The following is a 20312-nucleotide window of genomic DNA, read 5'->3' on the forward strand; positions in this document are numbered from 1 at the left end:
CCTTATTCTATGTTTTGGGGGATAGAAAGAAACTGCAATAGTCATTGGATGGATGGAAAAAAAACAACGGAGTCTCAGAGAGAGCCAATGACTTGAAATGAGGACAACAGTCTCGACTTCTGGTCTTAAGTTTCTTTCATAGTTTAGTGGGTCCTGGCATGAAAGCAAATATAGTGTAGATAAGTTGGATAATTTCTATGAAGTTCTTTGAATTCCTGGGAGAAATGTGGCATTTATGTATAAGTCATTACCCTTGAACATTTTGATTCTTGTCAAGTTCCCTGTGAAGGTCTGAGATGAAAGTGTTAATCCTGCTAAAACGCTCTCAAAGCGTGCATAGTCCTTTGTTTGGTTATTTGCATTATTGCTGGATAGAAATATTGCCTTTCTAGGCCTTAGAATTTCAAATGAACTAATCAACTTCTGCATTGTGCCTGTTGCACCATTTGACCAGGCATTTACACATTGTTTGCCATTTTCATTATTGCTGCTATTCTCCTAACAGTCCTTTTTATCCTTGCAGGTAATGATAATAAAGTTTGAATAGTTGGTCTATATCTAGAGCTGATAAAAACTTCAAAATAGCTTATAGATCCCTACTTAGGAAGTATTCAAGAATCTTTGCAAGAAAACACTCAGTTCCAGTCTTTTCTCCCAGGAATTCATTTTCTGGCTATTTTTCTAATGTCACCACTAGCCAAAAAACCAGGAGTGGCATTTCTAAAAGTCCTTCCTTTAAATAGTTCACCATTCGAAATTCCTTTTTCATTTAAAATACTATTTTTGATTTTGATATAAATCCACACCTTTATCCTCTGTCCGTATTTTATTTTTCTTTCTGCATATTTTGTTTCTAAGAAAACTTCATATAACTTAGTTCATTTTCCTTCAGTTGCCTCTACAATACTTTAAAAACATTTATTCTTCTGAATGTGTAAGATTAAACCTACAGCTCATAATTTAGTTACCATTCTTGTGTCATTCTTAAGACTGGTTTTTGTTGTTGTTGTTGTTTGATAAATTCTTTCATCAAAAAAAATTGCCTCTATACAAATGGAAGATTTGTGCAAATAATTTCAAGCATTATGTTAGGTGCCTAGAGGGGAATGTTTATTCTGAAAGTACTTTACTTTCTTTTCAGATGTGGCCAGAGTATGTGAGAATGTCAAATATGGCAGCACTGAGAATTATTTATTTGGATCTGCACTTTTTATAACAAGTCAGTTAATGGAATTATAACTTTTTCTTCCTGTAAAATCATAATCAGCACTCATTCAGGAAATTCCTTACACAGTGACATGTCATTTCAACCTGACCTTATTAAGAAAATAGCTCTCCATTAGGATGTAGACATGCATCTGAGTCTCAGGGGTAACTAAGACATTTGTGAAGAGGTAACTGGCTTTGGTGCCTTCCGCCTGTACCTGTGACAAGGTGTCCCTCTCACAACTAGTCTCTTAGTTATTTATCTTGTTTGTTTGGGGTTGTTGTTTGTTTTGTTATTAATAACAAGAAAATTTTCTATACTCCTATAGCTTCTGATATGCTTTTAGCTTCCAACTTAGTAATCAGGAAGCATATCTTCCTATCTTTGAAGGAAACAATAGGTTTTTGTTGCAGCCACCAGGGTTGCTCAGAGATGCCCGGTGTGGTTGAACCATGACCAACTATTTCTCCCAGTGAGACAGGAGGCTGCCTGGTCGTGGGCTTAGTGATCTTTTCAGATTTCTGGTGCATCTGAAGAAGTGCAGGTATCTGGGATTTTTTCCATGACTTAAATGTTTCTAAGCAGAGATATCAAAAATATTTAACAGCAAATAAGGACAAGTACAGGATGGACTTCTACTGAAAATAACCTAAACAGCCACACCTTTATCAACAGGCTAATGAGAAGCTCCACTATAAGGAGCTTCTCCACTTTAAGGCCTGACGATAAAACTATCATGGACATCTCGGGGCAGGGAGGGAGGTAAGTGTTAGCTTGTGACTTAAGGAAAAATTTGTCATTTTGGAACTCTTCCATGCAAAGAGAGATCTTAAAGAGGCCCTGGAAATCTGCCTAATAACTGGCATTGTAGAGAATCCCATCATCTGTTCCATGGACCCTATTCCCCTTGACGTAAATGGCCTGATTCCACATACTCATGAAACTCTCATTGACACTGAGTGCCAACCAAGAAGTAAAATGTCGTTTTCTCTAATGCCACTTCAAAGACTTCCTAGGACTTAGAAGTTATCATCTGATTTCCTTCTATAATAAAGGTTAGCTTCTTGGTAGCAGGTATTTTACAGTGATGCATACTTTTCCATGTGTAAATAACGGCATTCTCACCAAATATTGAAATTGGAAATGGAACCTACCTTCACTTTATCAGGAGTGAAAGCATTACACATACTATAGTTAGACCAGGTTTTATTGCTCTCAGGATGTTTATACCAAAACCCGTTTTCATCACAGTATTTTGTAACCTTTTCTGTTAATGAAACATAACAAATATTGTATTACTATTTCAAAATACCAAGAAGGAAAAATAACAAATTAAGGCTTAAAAACCATTCCAAAGTGTTAATCACTTTATAGAACTTAAACGTGAATATCAGTAAGAGAAACTACCATGAATGTAATAGATTATACAGATGTTTTCATTATACAAGATGTTTTAATATGCGTTGTCTCATTTTATCTTCAGCAAAGCTGTGAAAAGCAGACATTGCTATCTCCATTTACAACAGGATGCAAACAGTGAGAAAGGTTATGAAGTTGGAAAAGTCCATAGATAGGGGGTGAGCCAGGATTTAATCCCAGGTCTGTCAGACTCCAAAGTGCTATCTTACACTCTACCTCATATTTTTTAACATTAAGCTTCTGATTTTAGGTAGAACTATGTGAAAAGAGCAAGAGCATACTTTTCTTAATTTATCTACAATATTTATTTATTAGTTTGACTGCATGAAACTTCAGTTTTTGTGGGTCAAATGGTCAAATACTGGCAATTTCACATGGTTAAATTCAATAGAACAAAGAAGTCCAAAACTAAGGGATATATCAAGAGGTGATTGATATGCCTTTCAAAAGGATTTCATTTAAATTATTTCTCTTCGTCTCACGGAGAATGTATTAGGGATTCATAGATTTAGCTTTCCCTACTTTTAAATCATCTCTTAGGTGATGGTGAAATCCATTGATTCAGTTGGATTGACATATTAAAAATCTCTGCGTTTGCTATGGGCCAGGCACTGTGCTAATAAGCACTTTGCAGAATTATCTCCTTAAATGTTAATAATGACCGCTTAAGGTGGCTGTCCCATTCAACATATGAGGAAACTGAGGCTCAGAGAAGTTAAGTAAATCCCCCTGCTATAACTATCAAGTAGTGAGGCTAGGGAATAAATCCAGGTCTACTTGATTCCAAAGCTATGGCAGGGCTAGTAAGCTCTGCATTTAACCTTATGGTCTTGTGGCAAAGCTCTTTATACTTTGCTCCAGTGACCCAAAGAAGCAACAATAATTTTGTTTGACTACAAGATAGTATTTAAATTCTAACCCAACTAAGCTACACATTTGGAAGAAAAAATATATTGAATTAAATAAAATGGAAATTATGAACAAGTAAACATTAAAATGAACACACTTGCCAAATTTAATCTGAATTATTCAAACTTTCTCTAGTTTTCCAAAGTACCTCTGCAATGTGTTTATTGCCTCAGAGATCAGATAACAGCCGTGAATTGGTATAATATGCAGAGATTTTACCAGTGTATTTGGAACCCACGCCCAGTTTTGATTTTTGATAATTTCTTAGGGAAAATATTTTTGAAGCATTTTGCTTCCTTGGTTTAGGCAAGGACCTTTTATATGTGGCCTTTTTTTTTTTTTCCAGTGCAGGGATGTGGAAGTCAGAATCATATACTAATATTTGGAAGACACCATCATTGCTTAAGGGCTAAGGAAGCAATCCATATTTAAAAAATACTTGGCTGAAATATCACTGAGATCTGATTTGATTGTCAGAAAGTAGTTTTTGCTTTATCAAAATAAACATAATTTGGTTTTAACAAACTTATGTAGCTATGTATGGCAAAATGAATTATATGGAGGAGAGACTTTCCTCCTGAAGACATTCCAATCGTGGATAGGACTGTTGGAAATATTATTGTTTTGTTTTGATGTAACTAAAGTCTGGATCTAGGCATTTCCTGTTCTAACTGTTGCAGCTATCAAGAATGAGTCCTCTTCCACCTGGCAAGTCTTTCAATATTTGAAAAAAGAATATGTCTATTTTGACTTTCCCTTTTCAAAGCAAACCTCCCATGGACTCACACCACGCAGCTTGCTGTTCCCTCACAGCCTGGAGCCTCCCTGCATGTGCTCAGATAGTGGTGTTTCCTGTTAAAATATTCTACGATTGGCCTGCACCATGACGGACAGCATCCTTCCCTCACACTAGATTCACGTGGGGGAGCTTTACAGATTCTTAGGACCAATTTTCAGAGATTCAAATTCGATTGATCTGGAGATGTACCAAGAATCAGCATTTTTTAAAAAAGATCATTAATTCCAAAGGGTTATCAGGGTTGACAATCATTGTCCTAAAGCATATTAGCTCTGTGTTGTTAATGTTGATGGAATGTTTGACTTCAAAGGCAGGGCCTTAAATATTTCCTTATTAAATTTGCTTTTTACACTCTAGCATTATTCCTTCAGACTATTGGCCTCTTTTGAATTTCAGTACTGTTAATTCATTCATTCACTCTTTTACCAAGCATTTTGTCCAAAATGAAATCTCTGTCATTTCATTAAATTGTTTTGTGTATCATCAAGATATAGTTTTGAGTCAATGGTAAAATCCTAGAGAATTTGTTTGTTAGAGATAGGTATTTTTTAAGATGTGCTTTTCTTTTGAAGTGGATTTGTCCCCCAGCTGAGACAGTTCAATCTAAAAGCTTGGCTGAAAAAATGGGTCTCTGCCTGGAAATCCCTGTTTTGTTGATCCAAAACTTGCCTTTTAGTCAATAATTATAGTCACTTTGGCAAGAGCTCATTACTACTTTGGAACTGGCCTTGTAGCCTCAATTGCAGAATAGCTCTTTGTGCCAGTCAAGTTACCTCTAATGTAGTTGTCAAATCAAGATTAATTAAGCATCATTAATTGGGAAGACTCAGTAAAGACTTGAAGGATTACCATCCAATAGCATTTAGTTAGAGTTTACAGGGATGTAGTACTGAGCAGGGCACAGGATTAAGCCCTTTCTCTCTTCTTATCCCAACTTTTCTATCAAAGTGAGAATTCCCAGAAGTGGCTGGCCTGAACTGGTTTTAAAAGTGGTCCCCTATAATCCCATTTCCAGTATCACTATCTCACTGGGGTAGAATTTAGGATCTCATCCTTGAAGAAAGCACAAAAAGCATCTCCCAAACATTGTCTTAGGGATAGACTAATTTCTCTGCTCTAATCTGGATTCCAGAAACTTTGTTGCCTACATTTACCATCTGATGGCTGTTCTCTATCTTAATTGATGTCCTCATTTTCAGTCTATGGGCAATGAATAACCTCTTGTTGTTCATTGTCAGTGAATGAGAATAACTGGATGGGCTGGTTGACCCTGAAATATGGTAGAAACTCTTGAAAAAAACTGAAAGTCCAGGTTGATTTTCCATAGTCTGTTAAGCACAAAACAAACACTAATTCCTCTTTTCAAAATGCTATTTCTAGTCCAGACCAGATAATTCAAAGAACATCCTCCTTTGTCAGGACCCTGCTATTCCCTTCCATGATTGGATGGTCTCTCTTCCATGGCACCATTCCCTAAAGGACACTGAAGGAAGAAGGATGACCTCTGTGAGGTGTGGAGGGATTACTGTGCTCTGTTATAGCACATCTTTTTAGAAGAGATACAGAGCTTGAGGAGGAATGACCTGCTTGCCTGGGGCCCTGTTCCCACAGCCAGCCAGTTTCAACATCTAGAGCCCCTTAAACACCCTCTGCAGGCTCAGGCTCGCTGTACTAACAGGAACAAATCTCACCCCTTAACAGGGACTTACTGTGTCTCTAGCTGGACCCACTTAACTTTCAGTATCTGGGCCTCCTTTATAACTAAGATTTAAGTTCCCTCTTCAGTATCTTATCCCAAATACAGTTCAGTGCAATCTGTTTTCTATCTAGTTCCTTGGGACAGAAATTTCGGGCCCTGACACCCACAGTTTCTGGAGATGAGTGGCTACTACCTTTCACTCCTCTGGGACCCCCTTCCTCCATGGCCTGTACCTCATCTGATACTACCATGTTTCCCCAAAAATAAGACCAAGCCAGACAATCAGCTCTAATGCGTCTTTTGGAGCAAAAATGAATATAAGACCCGGTATTATATTTATTATATTATAATATTATATAAGACCTGGTCTTATATAATATTATATAATATTATATATATTTCAGTACTGTTAATTCACTCATTCTTTTTATAGTAAAATAAGACCGGGTCTTATATTAAGTTTTGCTTCAAAAGACGCATTAGAGCTGATTGTCCAGCTAGGTCTTGTTTTTGGGGAAACACAGTAGGCTCTGCCTCCCGCTGGTACAGCTGCTTAACACACTGGTTGAACTTCCTCTGTACTGGCCACTTTCTTAATTGTTTAACACATTTTCATCTTGGCTGCATATTTAGTCACAAGCAGAACATTTAAAAATCCTGATCCCCCGCCTGTACTCCAAACTAATTAAATCAGATTGTTTGAGGTGGTACAAGGCATTAGGATTTTTTAAAGTTCCCCAGCTTCTTAGCCAAGTTGAGAATCACTCACTTACTATTCGCACCACCCCAATCCCATTCTCCACTCCCATGTTCTAGTTTCTAGATGGAGGCTGTTAGCCAACCTCATCTGCCTCCTCATTCCTCTGCATTCCTCCTGACCCCTAACCACTGAACGTCTTGGATTCCAGAAACGCCCATCTATTTGGATATCTGACAGGTCTAAGATATATAACTTCAGCTCCCTAGCTTCTTACTCCACTTTGCACTTGGTATTCTGTCTAAGCATCTAGCTCAACTTCCAACCACGTCAGTGTGACTAGATTGAGGCCTGAGGAAAAAAACATGCCATCCCTAAAAGTTCTAAAAGTATTCAGTCTGCACAAATTTGTACGGAGATTTAGAAAGACTGTTTTTTTAAAATGCTTTTCCAAGACTATTGTACTTCCTTATACAGAGAGGGTTAGGTAAGAGCTCAGGAGGCTTGGGTTCACTTGTGGTTTTATGTCAAATATTGTGTGAATATAAAATGAGACCCAGGAGCCCCCCTTATCCACAGGGCATATGTTCCAACACCCCCAGTGGATGCCTGAAACCCCAGATAGTACTGAACCCTACATATATTATGTTTTTTCCTATGTAAATTGTTAATTTTTACTCAAAATATAATCGGCTTTATGACCCGTGTGCACAACTGAGCAGCAATGTGACTTAAAAATAAGGATAGCTTGTAATACTTGTGCAACTGGGTATTTCATTTATGGAAATGCTTCAGCACATACCAAAATGTGTAGAGGATGATTAGGTAGGTCTATCTTATATCTGATATTCTTTCCAGAACCATGAAAACTCTAACAGCTTCATAGCAAAATATAAAATAAAAATAAATATTCTACCTATTGGATCAAAGTCGGGAAAATAATCTGGGCAGTGCTGTTGGGTCACTACTCCAGCCGGTGTGTCATCCCAGCACAGCCATCCATCCCAGGTACGGTTGCAAAATGGACCTGGACATTTAGAAAGAAATTAACATTGTCATAAACTGCAGAATCCTCAGCAGTATTTAATGGTGAAGAGACAGTTATTCTGGGGCTCTCTACTTCAATATTGAAATATTAAAAACAGCAATGGCAACAAAATAAAGGCATTAAATGCTTAACTGAGTACTAATGGAATTCACATGTTTGTAAGGTTCTCTGCGTTTGTTCCTCATAGACACACATCTTTTGCATGGAATCTTTTCTTCAAAATCTTTTGTTTAAAATCTCTCCAGAAGTGCTTGCTACAAGAGATCTCTTGTGAAAGTATATGCAATATAACCCTTGAGAAAAGGGCTTGCTTTGAAAAAAAGCTATGTGGCTTTGAAGCATATATATCCTACTAACCACTAATCTTCAAAGGGGTTGCCTAGGGTGGTTCTAGTCTTAATCCAAGGGTGATGCAGTTATTCAAAATTCCTATTGAAGATGCATTTGCAGCCAGTTGGATCACATATATAAACAGTCTTAGTACTTTAGAATCACGCTTTATTACTGGCTAAAATAATGCTCAGTGTAATCACTTTATGTATTCATCAACGATGGCTCCAAGTGATTTCTCACTACTTTCAAAAATTAAACCTCCCTAAAACATGAAGATTTATCTCTATAAAGAGATAAAATAAAGTTTTAAATAATGATTAATAGCAAAAAGTTCAGACTCCTAAGATAGCTAAGACCAAAGTGAAGGTGACTGCACTCACTTTGTCTCTGAAAATACTGTGTTTTTTTTTGTTTCTACTGTTCCATTTGCTTCAGAGAAATGGTTTCTTTAGGGGGTAAGTTGCATATAATGCCTCTTCAGGTTCTTAAAAAACATTGAAACTACTGCAGACAGAAAAATAACATACATCTATCATCCAATTGACTTAGTTTTTTGTTCAAAGAAAAATGCTAAAAATGGGAAATACAGATTAAAACTTTAACTATTTGAAGGCAAACTATGTATAGTAATAGAGTATATTTACCAATTTTTCCCTCTACCAAGAGTGTTGTCTTAGAATATACAAGGGTATACAAGATCTTGTTGGGTCTTGTCAAATGATTTAGGGGACAGGGGAGAGAATTAAAATAGATGTAGCAATGCTTGGCCATCGCACCCTCCCTTTTGTTTTCCTCTGGGCACTTTATAGCTAACAATATGCTTGGCCCTGAGAATATTTGGGCAATCACATAGAGCACTATAGAGAAGCCAATAGATAAACAATGTCTGCCTAGGCGATACCTTTTTCTAACTCCTCTGGGAATTGGAGGTAGAAAAGAAGAAGGAATAGTATGAGTTGCCAACAAATTGACAGCTAAGGAAAGATAGTACCTAATTAAACCCAAACAAGACAAGGTTTTGACAGGTTCCACCTGAGGCAAGTTCTTGGCCCACCATTTTCCAATTTCCTTCCTGTCATTTTCCAATTCCTCTCCCTCACTTAGTCCTGTATTGTTCCTGCTTGCCACGTGTGAATACTGAGTTTTTGTGGTAATTTTGTCATAAGTGCAAATGTTAGCCCGAAAGTCTTTGGCTGAACTTGAGCAAAGAAACTATGCATGTATGCTGCATGAAATTCACATATATACTATGGTATGAAAATCACTGTTAAAACTGCTGGCATGTTAAATTAAAATTAGTTAACACATATTTACTCATGGAAGAAAATAAACCTTCAATGATGTTTGAAACACACGTTTATATACATCATTCTATTTACCTTGTCCCTGGTATGGGGGTAACTGTTGCATTCGGTTATAGCATTTGAGCTGTGCATCCATCATTTTCCTTCGTCCCACGACATACAGAAATGGCTCCGACTCTAGTCCTGGAGGAATGGAGTCATTTGCAGTGGACGGAAGGACTGGGGTTGGGTGCTGTATTAAAAACAAAAATCAGTTACTTATAGAGAGTAAGGATGGATATATATATATATATATATATATATATATATATGAAATAATAAAAAGTTTGAAGACATTTATTTTTCTTTCTATAAGCAACAATTATGTATAGTCTCCATGTAGAATATTTTTGCTTTATAACTAATAAGTGTTCACATTTCATCTGCAAATTCTTCCTACAAATTTTATATTTGCATTTATTCCATTCACTATTAAAAATATATAGCACCCACACAAACTCATGCATCTCTTTATTATATGATTTTTAATTTTATTATCACTGTAAAGTTTAGATGTAAATAAAGAAAATAACCTGATTTCCAAAGAATAGTAATATTACATCAACTTTGCCTTCTTTGGAATGCCTAAGAATTATGGCTCTTGTTATTAAAAATAGATCTATTTGTGTACTAAATAAATTCTTTTTATTGGACTTCTTCAGCTGATTTTTATTTGTTCTGAGACTGTGCACAGTGCCAAAAATTTACCCCATTTATTCCTTTAGAGTAAACAAATCTGTTCTGAGATATTCTGCTTTGAATAATTAGCCTTAATTGCTTTAATTGGTTTCATCAGCAGATGACCTATACAGGGTAATTCATTTTCATTGCCAAAAAATCAATGTAAATCTTGAATATTTCTCTTAGATCTTTTGTACTTTTAGTACAGGCTGGCATTAGTTTTGTCAGTCTCAGTTGATCCTCATAACCATCATAGGTCCTGTTTATCAAAGTTGGTGTGTGTGCGTGTAAAAATACCACTCGCTAATATATTGTCCTAAGTCGTGTTTATATAGATGTCAATTTCCTTTGTGGCTATGTATTTTAGTGATGCTTGAATTTGTGGTTTTTTTATCTGCATAGGGACTTTTTTGGAGAAGACTGGTAAGCTTCAGGCCGCACTGACGTTTCTTCTTCCAAAGTTAACAATGCTCCTTGCTCTCTATCACACCTGTTGAAACACACTTTTATTTGGCTTTATTCTGTCTAAATTGTTCTAACATTAACGTTTTCCCATATATATTGATGGCAGAAACAGTGTTATGTATTTTTCTCTATTGCCCACAGTCTCTAAAACAAAATCATCCTTTTTAAGTCAACCTATGTGTCCCAGGCTACTCATGGTAGAGCCGCACTTCTTTCCAGAGTCTATCTTTGTATAGATGGGGCATCATGTCCTATGAGATGGCATCTCACTAAATGTTAAGTTGTACAGTGCATAACACAGTACAAATTCAGAGTGGGGAGAGAGCGTGGAGCAAGAATAGTCAGGGACGGCTACAGAGACAAGGTAGACTTTGAATTGGACCTTGAGTATATGTATTGTCTGTGTAGGCAGAGGGAGAGGGAAGCTTTGTGGATGGAGGGAAAGGAATGCATATCATTCCAGAGGTAGGAAGTGACAAGTGTGAGGCACGGTAAGGAAACCGTCTGCTTAGAGGGGAGCATATTTGAGGGTTAGTAAGAAATGGAGTCAAGGAAAATAAGGTAACACAAGTCCTGGGAAAACATGCAAAGTGGTGGGCCATGAAAGGCTCAATACATTTTAGCTAATATTATTAAACATGATAATGAAATAAAGATATTTTGCAGCTTTTTGGTCAGTAAAGGCTGTGAAAGGAGAGTGTCAGTAAAATTCATGTGGTAGTCATCAGATGTCCACTGATTAGTTGGCAAGACCAGCCAGGAAGCTGAAGGTATGGACTGGATCACCTTGTGATGGAACAAGAAAGAGCAACTCTTAGCACTTTTATAAATAATAAGAAGGTGAAGGCATATTTGAATATAAAGAATGGAGAATAGTAATAGTCAAATAGCCCAGATATTTTAGCTTATATAACTGGAAAAAATAGTAGAGTCCTGAGAAAGAAGAGAAGTTGGGAAAGAAAAACCTTACTATGAAGAAGAAGGTAAGTTCTCTTTGGACATGTTTTAGAGGTGCCAGCAAGTCCTACATTGATGTAAGACGATCAGCCTGCTTTTGTGTTACAGCTAGATTCTAGAAGTACGGAGACAGAATGATTGCAGAGCTGTTCTGCAGAACTTGGAGAAATGGTTTGCCTCTGCCATGGAACCCACGTGACTGTACTGAAGGGAGAAATTCCTATTGATTGCCAAAGACAGAACTATTCTAAAAGAAATGTGAATTCAGGATCCACAAATATAAGCAACAGGATTTCCATGTCACCGTCTTTAATAATGATAATGTATATGTTAGAATTATTTGTAGGTGTCGGTTACTTATACTTTTCAAAATAAAGGATAAAATAGAACTTGTAATGAGTCAGCCTTGGTTCTTCTGGGTAGGATCATGCTCCTGGTGGATGTCCTATGTGCTTTCTACTTAAGCAGTAGATAAAGAACAAAACTGCTGCATATATGATCAATTCCAAGCAAGCAGGGGAATACAGCTAAGTAAACAACAACAAAATGCTTCTCAGAAGTACCTCGTTTTTCTATGTCTTCATCATTTTTGTTGCCATTGTTATCATCATTCATCACTAGCATCTTTTGGGTTCTTGCCGTGTGCTAAGCACTGTTTGAAGCCTTTTTTTTTTTTTTTTTTTTAACCACAGATAACGGAGAGAAAGTGAGTGTGTGGTTTTGATTAATGTAGATGAAGCAAATGGAATGTGGTGACTTGAATATCTGCTTTAAAGTCCTTTTGGAAATCAGATTGGTAGAATTGAATAAATATACTGGTAGTACTTTTTCCATAATAATGTATCTAAGAAGTGACATTTTGGAGTAACTAAAACCAATGTCATTTTGTTAAAAAAATTACTTTTCTCTGAGGATTATCAATGTGGAACATATGAGTGTTATAGAAGAAAGTTGATGGATCAAAAATGTTTTATGGACAAATCCTCCAAATCATATGTATAATCCAAGTATAGACAGAGAAGCAAATTTCTGTATGTCACAGCAGAGAAAATACAAAACCATTTAAGGGCCCTGTGCAGTTGTGTTTGCTAGTAAAGAGATACCCACAAACCATAAAACATTTCTGTCCATGGCTCATGCAAATGTGCAATTCTTTCAGTCTTTGAATTTTAATACATATCAGGTAAAAGTTTTGAATAAAAACGACCTACTTTAGTTTTCTAACACACCATAAATTATCTGTATCCTTCATAATGAAAAATACTCAAACTGTCCTATAATATCTGGTAGTTACTTTAATTTTTCTTCTATCGATGTCTAATATAATTATATACTTTATGAAATGAAATCATTTGAGCTATGAAAATAACAATATCAATTTATTAATAGAATATACCAATATTTCTGCATCTGTAGAATAACACACAAGACTTGAGCATGTACAGACAAAATAAAATATTCTAATAGTTTCTACAACTTCTTATTTAAATGTTTTCACTATATTTGCAATGGCATAAAGGTACCTGCATTTCCAAATACTGGATTACTTTTAGCAAATTATACTGTACTTTAATCTAAAGATTAAGATAATATGACAGCCTTACATAATAAAATAAAGTATACTCATTATCCAAATAGATGCAAGAGAGTTATGTTAATAATTATTCCCATAAACTGTTTATTTGATGTATAACATTACAAAACAAGATTCTCTTTAAAATTAAATTAACACTTGTGAAATGTTAGTAATATTTTCCTTCGAATGACGTAAAGTTTATGTAAACTTGTAAGCCTGTGACTACACATTAATGAACAATGAAAATTCTAAAACCCTAGTAAGCTTTAGGTGAGTATAACGGTATCTGCAGCTAATTCATTGGCTAGTGTTGTTCTGATGTTGTAGAGAGCATAAGGATCAAGAAAACTCCAAATTTATTTATGTAAAATTTACTCACCTTCCTTTCATGTTCTATTAAAATGATATGATAGTTAACAAAGTTGACCCAAATAAATAGGCATTGGTAAGGTTTTCTAAGGCAATTGTAGTTCTGATTACTTGCTAAATAAAATTACATAAAGTGGACATGGTTTTAAAGACTGCAGAGTTATGGAATGGCAGTGGTATATTAAGACTTAAAATTCTTAGTCAATTTTTGATAAGAAATACATTTGAAAATCAATAAAGACTGAAAGATTTCAGATGTTTTAAAAAGATAGCAGCCCAGAAACTGACTCAAATCTACATGTCAAGTGTGAAAAACATTTTATCCAAAGACATTATTAACTTTCAATGTTAATTTTCAAGACAATGAGGAGGTGTTTTGAATTACCACTAAATTTTTGTAAAACAAAGTTCATATTTCTGGGTAAACCTAACACTAATCTAAATCAGTGTAAGTTCAGAGGGGGATTTGTTAACAAAATATTAAGAAAATGATAGTTTTGAGGAACTTAGTTTTGGCTTCTGGAGAACAATATCTATCCTTATTAATGTCCATTCAGTCATACTCAAAACATGACTCCATATTTCAGCATTCTTGATTAATATAACTTAGACTAATTTTGTTTTACTTACATTTAGAAAGATGAAGAATACGAAGCACCAGCGAGTAAGGGTGAATTTCATTTTTGTTTTGACATACGACCTTCTAATTCCTAGAGAAATATAAAAAAAAGAGAAAGACATTAAAATTAATATAGCTTTGATGTTGACTATACGCCTTTTCTTGTCTTTACATTTGACTTGAAGAGGATCAATGTCCCAAGACCTCCTAAATAAAATCCATGTAAATAAGAAGAGTCTGCTTGGAACTGCATGTTCAAAATGCTTCCTTTCAGCCAGGAAAGATTATTGTCTGGTTGTTGTCTAATATCCTCCTATTGAGATATTATGAAGCCACCTTTATATATCAAGACCAAAATAAAGAATTCAGAGCAATCAAGAGCAATCATTGTGGACTTCAATTAACATGTGGCATCCATAGAACTGCTGAAAATTTCATTGGAAACATCCACAAAGAAATCACCTCATTGGACACAAACAAGTAAAGTCTGTGATTTGTAAAGGATTGATACTCATGCCTTCTAGGTAATCAAAAGACCAACTTATTTAAGGAGTCTTATTGAGAGTCCTGAGTATTTTTCTTTCCTACCAATTCTTCTTCAAGCTTCAACTTGCTATTAAGAATAAATTTCTTCCAGAGCAAGGATTGAATATGCCACCTAACAGGTCACCATTCTTACTCAAGACCACAATAGTCAGAAACAGACTGCTTTGTCACAGTATCAACAGTTTTTCATGACTCTGTAGACAATTTTACATAAGGAAAGATAATAAAGGGCAAAAATTAAAAAAAAATACACATACATATATGTATATATATACATGTATACATATATACACATATATATGTATGTGTATATTTATTTTATACATATATATGTGTATATATGTACACATGTATATATATACAGACATATATGTATGTGTATATTTAAAAAAATTTTTTCCCTTTTATTTTACATATATATATATATTTCTTTTCATCAGTGGGGTTTGTGTGAAAACAATATGTCAACTAGGGGTAAGTAGTTATGATGGCATCTAACACTATATTTACTAAATCACTTATAGATTATACATTTCTATTAGGCATGAGTTAACATTACACTGCATGCCGAATATACTTGTCCCCCAAAAAGTAAGTTGTATTCAATTTACATATCAGTATGACAGGAAATTGAGAATGTTAAGTATAATTTTCAAGTGTCATCTTATGTGCTGATCGTTATTCATTGTTTCTGATTTAGTTCAAGTCTAATAGTAAGTTAAAAACACATACATGTACGTATTAACAGCTAATGCACTCATTATGAAGAGTGCAAATATGGGTGAGCTGCATGAGATACCGTTTCCTTATAAGAAACTGAGCATTGTGGGGAGGGGAGGGAGTAAACATGAATAAGGCATGTGCTAAATACAGACTGGGTTAAAAACTTCAATAAAATTGTACAAATATCGCGCCTCATAAAAGAGAGAGAATTTCTGATTGGGAGGAAAAGGGCAGGATTTGTACTTTGACGTCATTTGAAAACTAAATAGGATTTTGAAAAGCAAAGATCTATAGCCAGAGAAAGCAAATTAAAACAAATATGGAGATTGGAAAATTTAGAAGTAGCCAAAGAATAAGAAATACAATAGTTTAATTTAGCTGGAGTTCAGAACTTCTCAGGAAGTAAAAATAAGGCTAGAAAAGTAGGTTTTGAGTGCCTAGGAAATTTATTAACCAAATCACCCTTTTAGCACATTGTATGTTTGCCATAAATTTTCATCTATGTATACATACAACCTAACATTCTTACCTGATGCTAAACCCCTTTCAGATAAGAATTATGTTTTAGCTATCTATATCCCTCTGTATTTCACACAATCACTTACACATGATTATTATTATTATTGATATGATGGTGGTTTGTAGTCTAATAAATTAAATGAAGCATAGAACTCTGTGATTGTTTACAACTGCATCTTCTCCACACCACAACAGTAACAAATTTGAATGCATGATTTTCCCTATCCAATTCCTTGCATTTCCGTGTCAATCAGTGACTAGCAAAATTATCCATGCATTGTTCAAATGAGATACCAGGGACCAATCTTGATTCCACTCACTTCCTCATGCCCAACATGTAGTCTCCAGTACTCCAAATCTATCTGCATTTGGTATCTTTTCAAATATGTCCGCTGCTCACCACTACCTTAGTGCTTATCTCCACGTTCTCAACAGTACCCTAGTAAAAGCCTCACAACCAGTCTCCCTTCCTCACGTCTTGATTTCTCCAACCCATTTCCTATATTAAAATGAGTGTAATTGTATCCTCATTCACTGATTCCCTACAAACTTTAAATGGTAGGAATTTAACACAGGACCCTCCTATAGCAACAAGCACCATCGTTAATTATGCCTGCAAGTCATGAGAAAAAGCTGCCCTTTCACTTACAATTTTCTATTCTTCTCCATGGAGCAAAAGTGTAATTTCTGAGGTCTTAAATATTCCCTAGCCTTGGTACAAAGCCCAAAGTTATAAAAGGCATCTTAGAGGCGATTGCTTTTTTGGAGCATTATTTTTCAAGAACCTCTCCTCTAGTATGCTGGCTGTGAAAACAAGAAGTAGGATGAGGGATGTGGGCAAAGAGTAGGAAAGAGAAGAGGCAGGCATTGCTTATCTAAAAGTAGCTGTGTTCACCTCCCAAAGTCAAATCTCCTTGCGTCACCATGTATTTGATCCCCTTTACCCTCTTCTACCACACAATGCAATACATAGACGTATTATAGAATTGTACACTTGAAACCTCTATGATCTTATTAACCAATGTCACCTCAATAAATTTAATTATAAAAAATAGATAAAAAATAAAAACAGCTGTGGGCTTTTGTCATCCAAGACCTAAAGTCTGTTTCAAATTTGAAATTTGGCACTTCTTTTGAAGACAGTTCTATTTTAATATGTCTGTAGCTATATAGTCCACGTGAGCAGGTAAGTGAAACCACAGGGTAGGCTGGTTTGTTGCCTTAGCAATGCCTTCTGTTTGGATAACAACTTGATTATACAATCTACTAGAAAATCATTCTTCATTACTACAGTAACTAATATGCCAAGGCATAATGCGGTCATAAACCCAATTTATGTTGCCACATTAAGCAAAACAGAGTGCCTTCCTGCTCCTCATCATGAGTTTAAAATGCCTATCTAAATTCAGGCTCCAAGTCTAGCTGGTAAAAACTGACACTCTCTGCATTGGGGAGCTGTTTTTGGTAAACAGGTTGGCATGAAATGTAAAAGTAGGAATCTAGATAAGAAGTGAAGCAGAATAAAACTGATGTGATATCAAAAAGAATGAGGCTTTTTCTTTGACTCACAGCAATGACCTGATATAATAAGTGCTCAATAAACATTTGTTGAATGAAACAGGTAGATCGCCTTTATGCAGCTGGCTAGGCAACATTAATAAACTGAGATCTTGGAGAAATGGTTCAGAACCATGTGAGGTGCAAAAGTGTGCTATTACTTAAATGGACATTATTAATAGATAATCTGGCTAATTGAAACTAATTTGAGGAAAGAGCTTCATAACCTCGTGGATTCTGTCTATTATTGGATCTCCAATAGTACCCGTGATAGGGAAAGGAGAGATAGAAACTGGTTCAAATCAATTTAACTAAAAATACATCGTGTACTTATTACATGTGCTTTGATGCCATCTCTGGATAAAAATATAACTTCAATATGGGAAAGATTGGGAGAAAAATAATCCAGTCTAAAAGATCAGCACGAGCAAAGATGAGGATGTGGTCATCACTGGATATGTTGAAGAAACTCTAAGTGGGCCAATTCCACAGTCTATGCCCTTAATCATGATATATATACATTATACATATATATATATATATATATATATATATATATATATATACACACACACACATATATATACACATATATATATATACATATACATATATATATGTATATATATATATTTGTTTTGGACAAATGGAATTTCCATTGTCAGCAGGGTCTTCTATTGGAAACCTGAAATTTACCTGATTGTAATTAGCACGTTTATGGGTTTTTTATAAGCACTTCTGTTGAGATCAGCTATGGCGAATATGGGAAGACAAGTCAGTGCAGAATAATTGGGAAAAAAATACAGGGCTAAGGAATAAGGGATCCATAGTCTACTCCTAGAACTTTAAACTTACTACGTGACTCAAGTATGTTATTGCGCCTTTCTGGACATCAATTTCATTATCTATAGAATTAGACTACTGGACCATAATTAAGGGTTCTTTCCACGCCAACATTGGCTCTAAGTTGAACTGTAAGAAAATGCAAAAAATATATATTGCAGAGGGAGACAACATAGCCATTAAATAAATATTGGGGCTATTTGACCCTCCAATAGGAAGTAAACGAAAACAGCATTTTCCACATTGTTTTCTTCAAAATATCATCCCTGTGACCACTCTTTTAAAAGAAAAAAGGTTCAGCTCTAGTCTAGACTTGATCTAGTTGGGACATCAGTAACCCATGACCACAGTTCAACCTCCAGCCCAGTTTAATTTTTCTTAATCACCTTCAGGAATTCTGTTTGGTTCTGATATCAAGGATATCTTAGTGTAGAAGTTGCCTAGACCTGAGTAAAATGGGTTAAATAAAGGAATAACCAACCTGTGGTGTTATTAAATATATTTAACTATCGTTGCTACTTAAACATCTGCCAGTTAGAGTAATTGCTGGTTGTTAACCACAGGCCCTATTATACCAATGCTTACTAGCTATAAACTAGCCTTAGAGTTCTCCATTTCCCTCTTCTCTCCCATAATCTTTCTGCTTATTGTGCATGTATCTCTGTATGTTTGTAATTGCAGAAATGGAGGTGGGCTGGAATGAGGCAGAGAGCACTCATTGTATTTATAAATTCACTCCTCTAATATGTACTGAGTCAAATGCACTGTCTTGCTCTTATGAGTCATTATGCACTACGAAAGAGTGCCTGAGTGGAGCTACCCTTCTGTACCCCCTTATTTACACAAGTTTCCCAATCCTCTCACCATTTCTGGGATTTCACACAAAGATATTTCACCTAGAACCTTACCTTACAAGACACATGTTTGCCACTGTATTTCCTATTCCAGTAGCATATATTTACTAACAGAGAAAAGTACCATCCAATGTAATTTAATCATTACGAAGATTTTCTTTCTATTAAATTATTTAAGGATCTATTTCCCTGAAATTTGAGTGCCTTGGAAAGTATTCTTTTTGTATAGCTGTGTAAGCCATTCAAAAGGATCTGTCAAATTAGCTGGATTCTCTTGAAAAACAGTGAGATTAAGTGGAATTAATGACATCATGGATGGGCAGTTGAGCTGGATCTCTAAACGTCAGCCATGATAATGCAAGTAGTTTTCATCATAGCAGTGGTTTCCCACCATGACCCTAACAGCTAATATTCAAGGCTCTGCTCTAGGTGACTTTTACCTATAATGCTGGTGTCAAAGTCAATTTCAATGTGGCAATTTAATATTTCAGGTGAAGTGAACATTTTTGCAACCTGTTTTATTTAAAAAGTCTTAGTCCTTGTGAGGAAACTTGCATATAAATCACTTTGCCAGTTCACTTTTAAAAAATTAAATATATAAAGAAATTATGGTGCCTAAAACGAGACTTAGCCAATCATAAATTTAATTAGGAAGACCGAAAAAGAAATCTTAATGAATGTGATTTGGTTTTAGGATGTAGATGGGATCATAAGTGAGACGCACACAGCCCAAGTTCTGTGAATTCAGGATGCGTCTGGGGGCATCTTGGTAACCTCGATCCATAAATATTCCCTATTCATATTTTCCCAATATCTGACCACATTCCTGTGACATTTCCTTGCATTTCTCATGCCTCCTGGTGGTCAGCGTTCAGTGATACTAGCTCAGGGATGCACTAGAGAAGTAAGAGCTAGAATTTATGCAAAGCTAATGAACTTAATTGGAATAACAGAATTGACCAAGAGTTTTCTTGAACAGGACCTATGACTCATCTCTAACCTTGACTGGCAATAGCTTCTCCAATACAAGTGGATGCTAACATAAATTCACTGCTTCTGTGCTGTTGTTAATGGGCTCGGTTGATAAGCGGCAGGTCTTCCTGGGACCTGAACTAACTGATAGTAGGAAGGTGACAAGTCACAGGGTTC

The 20312-nt window shown here is 35.6% G+C and overlaps 1 protein-coding gene across 1 annotated transcript in view; it reads right to left on the minus strand.

Moving 5' to 3' along the window:
* CALCR (calcitonin receptor) overlaps nt 1–20312 on the minus strand; it is a 122889-nt gene that overhangs the window by 40954 nt on the left and 61623 nt on the right. The window contains exons 3-6 of the mRNA XM_074340733.1: nt 14133–14212; nt 9491–9647; nt 7647–7757; nt 2362–2474 (exon numbers count right to left, since the gene is read on the minus strand). Coding sequence (XP_074196834.1) covers nt 2362–2474; nt 7647–7757; nt 9491–9647; nt 14133–14212 — 461 coding nt within the window. The remainder of the gene's footprint in view (nt 1–2361; nt 2475–7646; nt 7758–9490; nt 9648–14132; nt 14213–20312) is intronic.

The sequence above is a fragment of the Rhinolophus sinicus genome, linkage group LG09, assembly GCF_036562045.2.
Source record: "Rhinolophus sinicus isolate RSC01 linkage group LG09, ASM3656204v1, whole genome shotgun sequence".
NCBI lineage: Eukaryota > Metazoa > Chordata > Mammalia > Chiroptera > Rhinolophidae > Rhinolophus > Rhinolophus sinicus.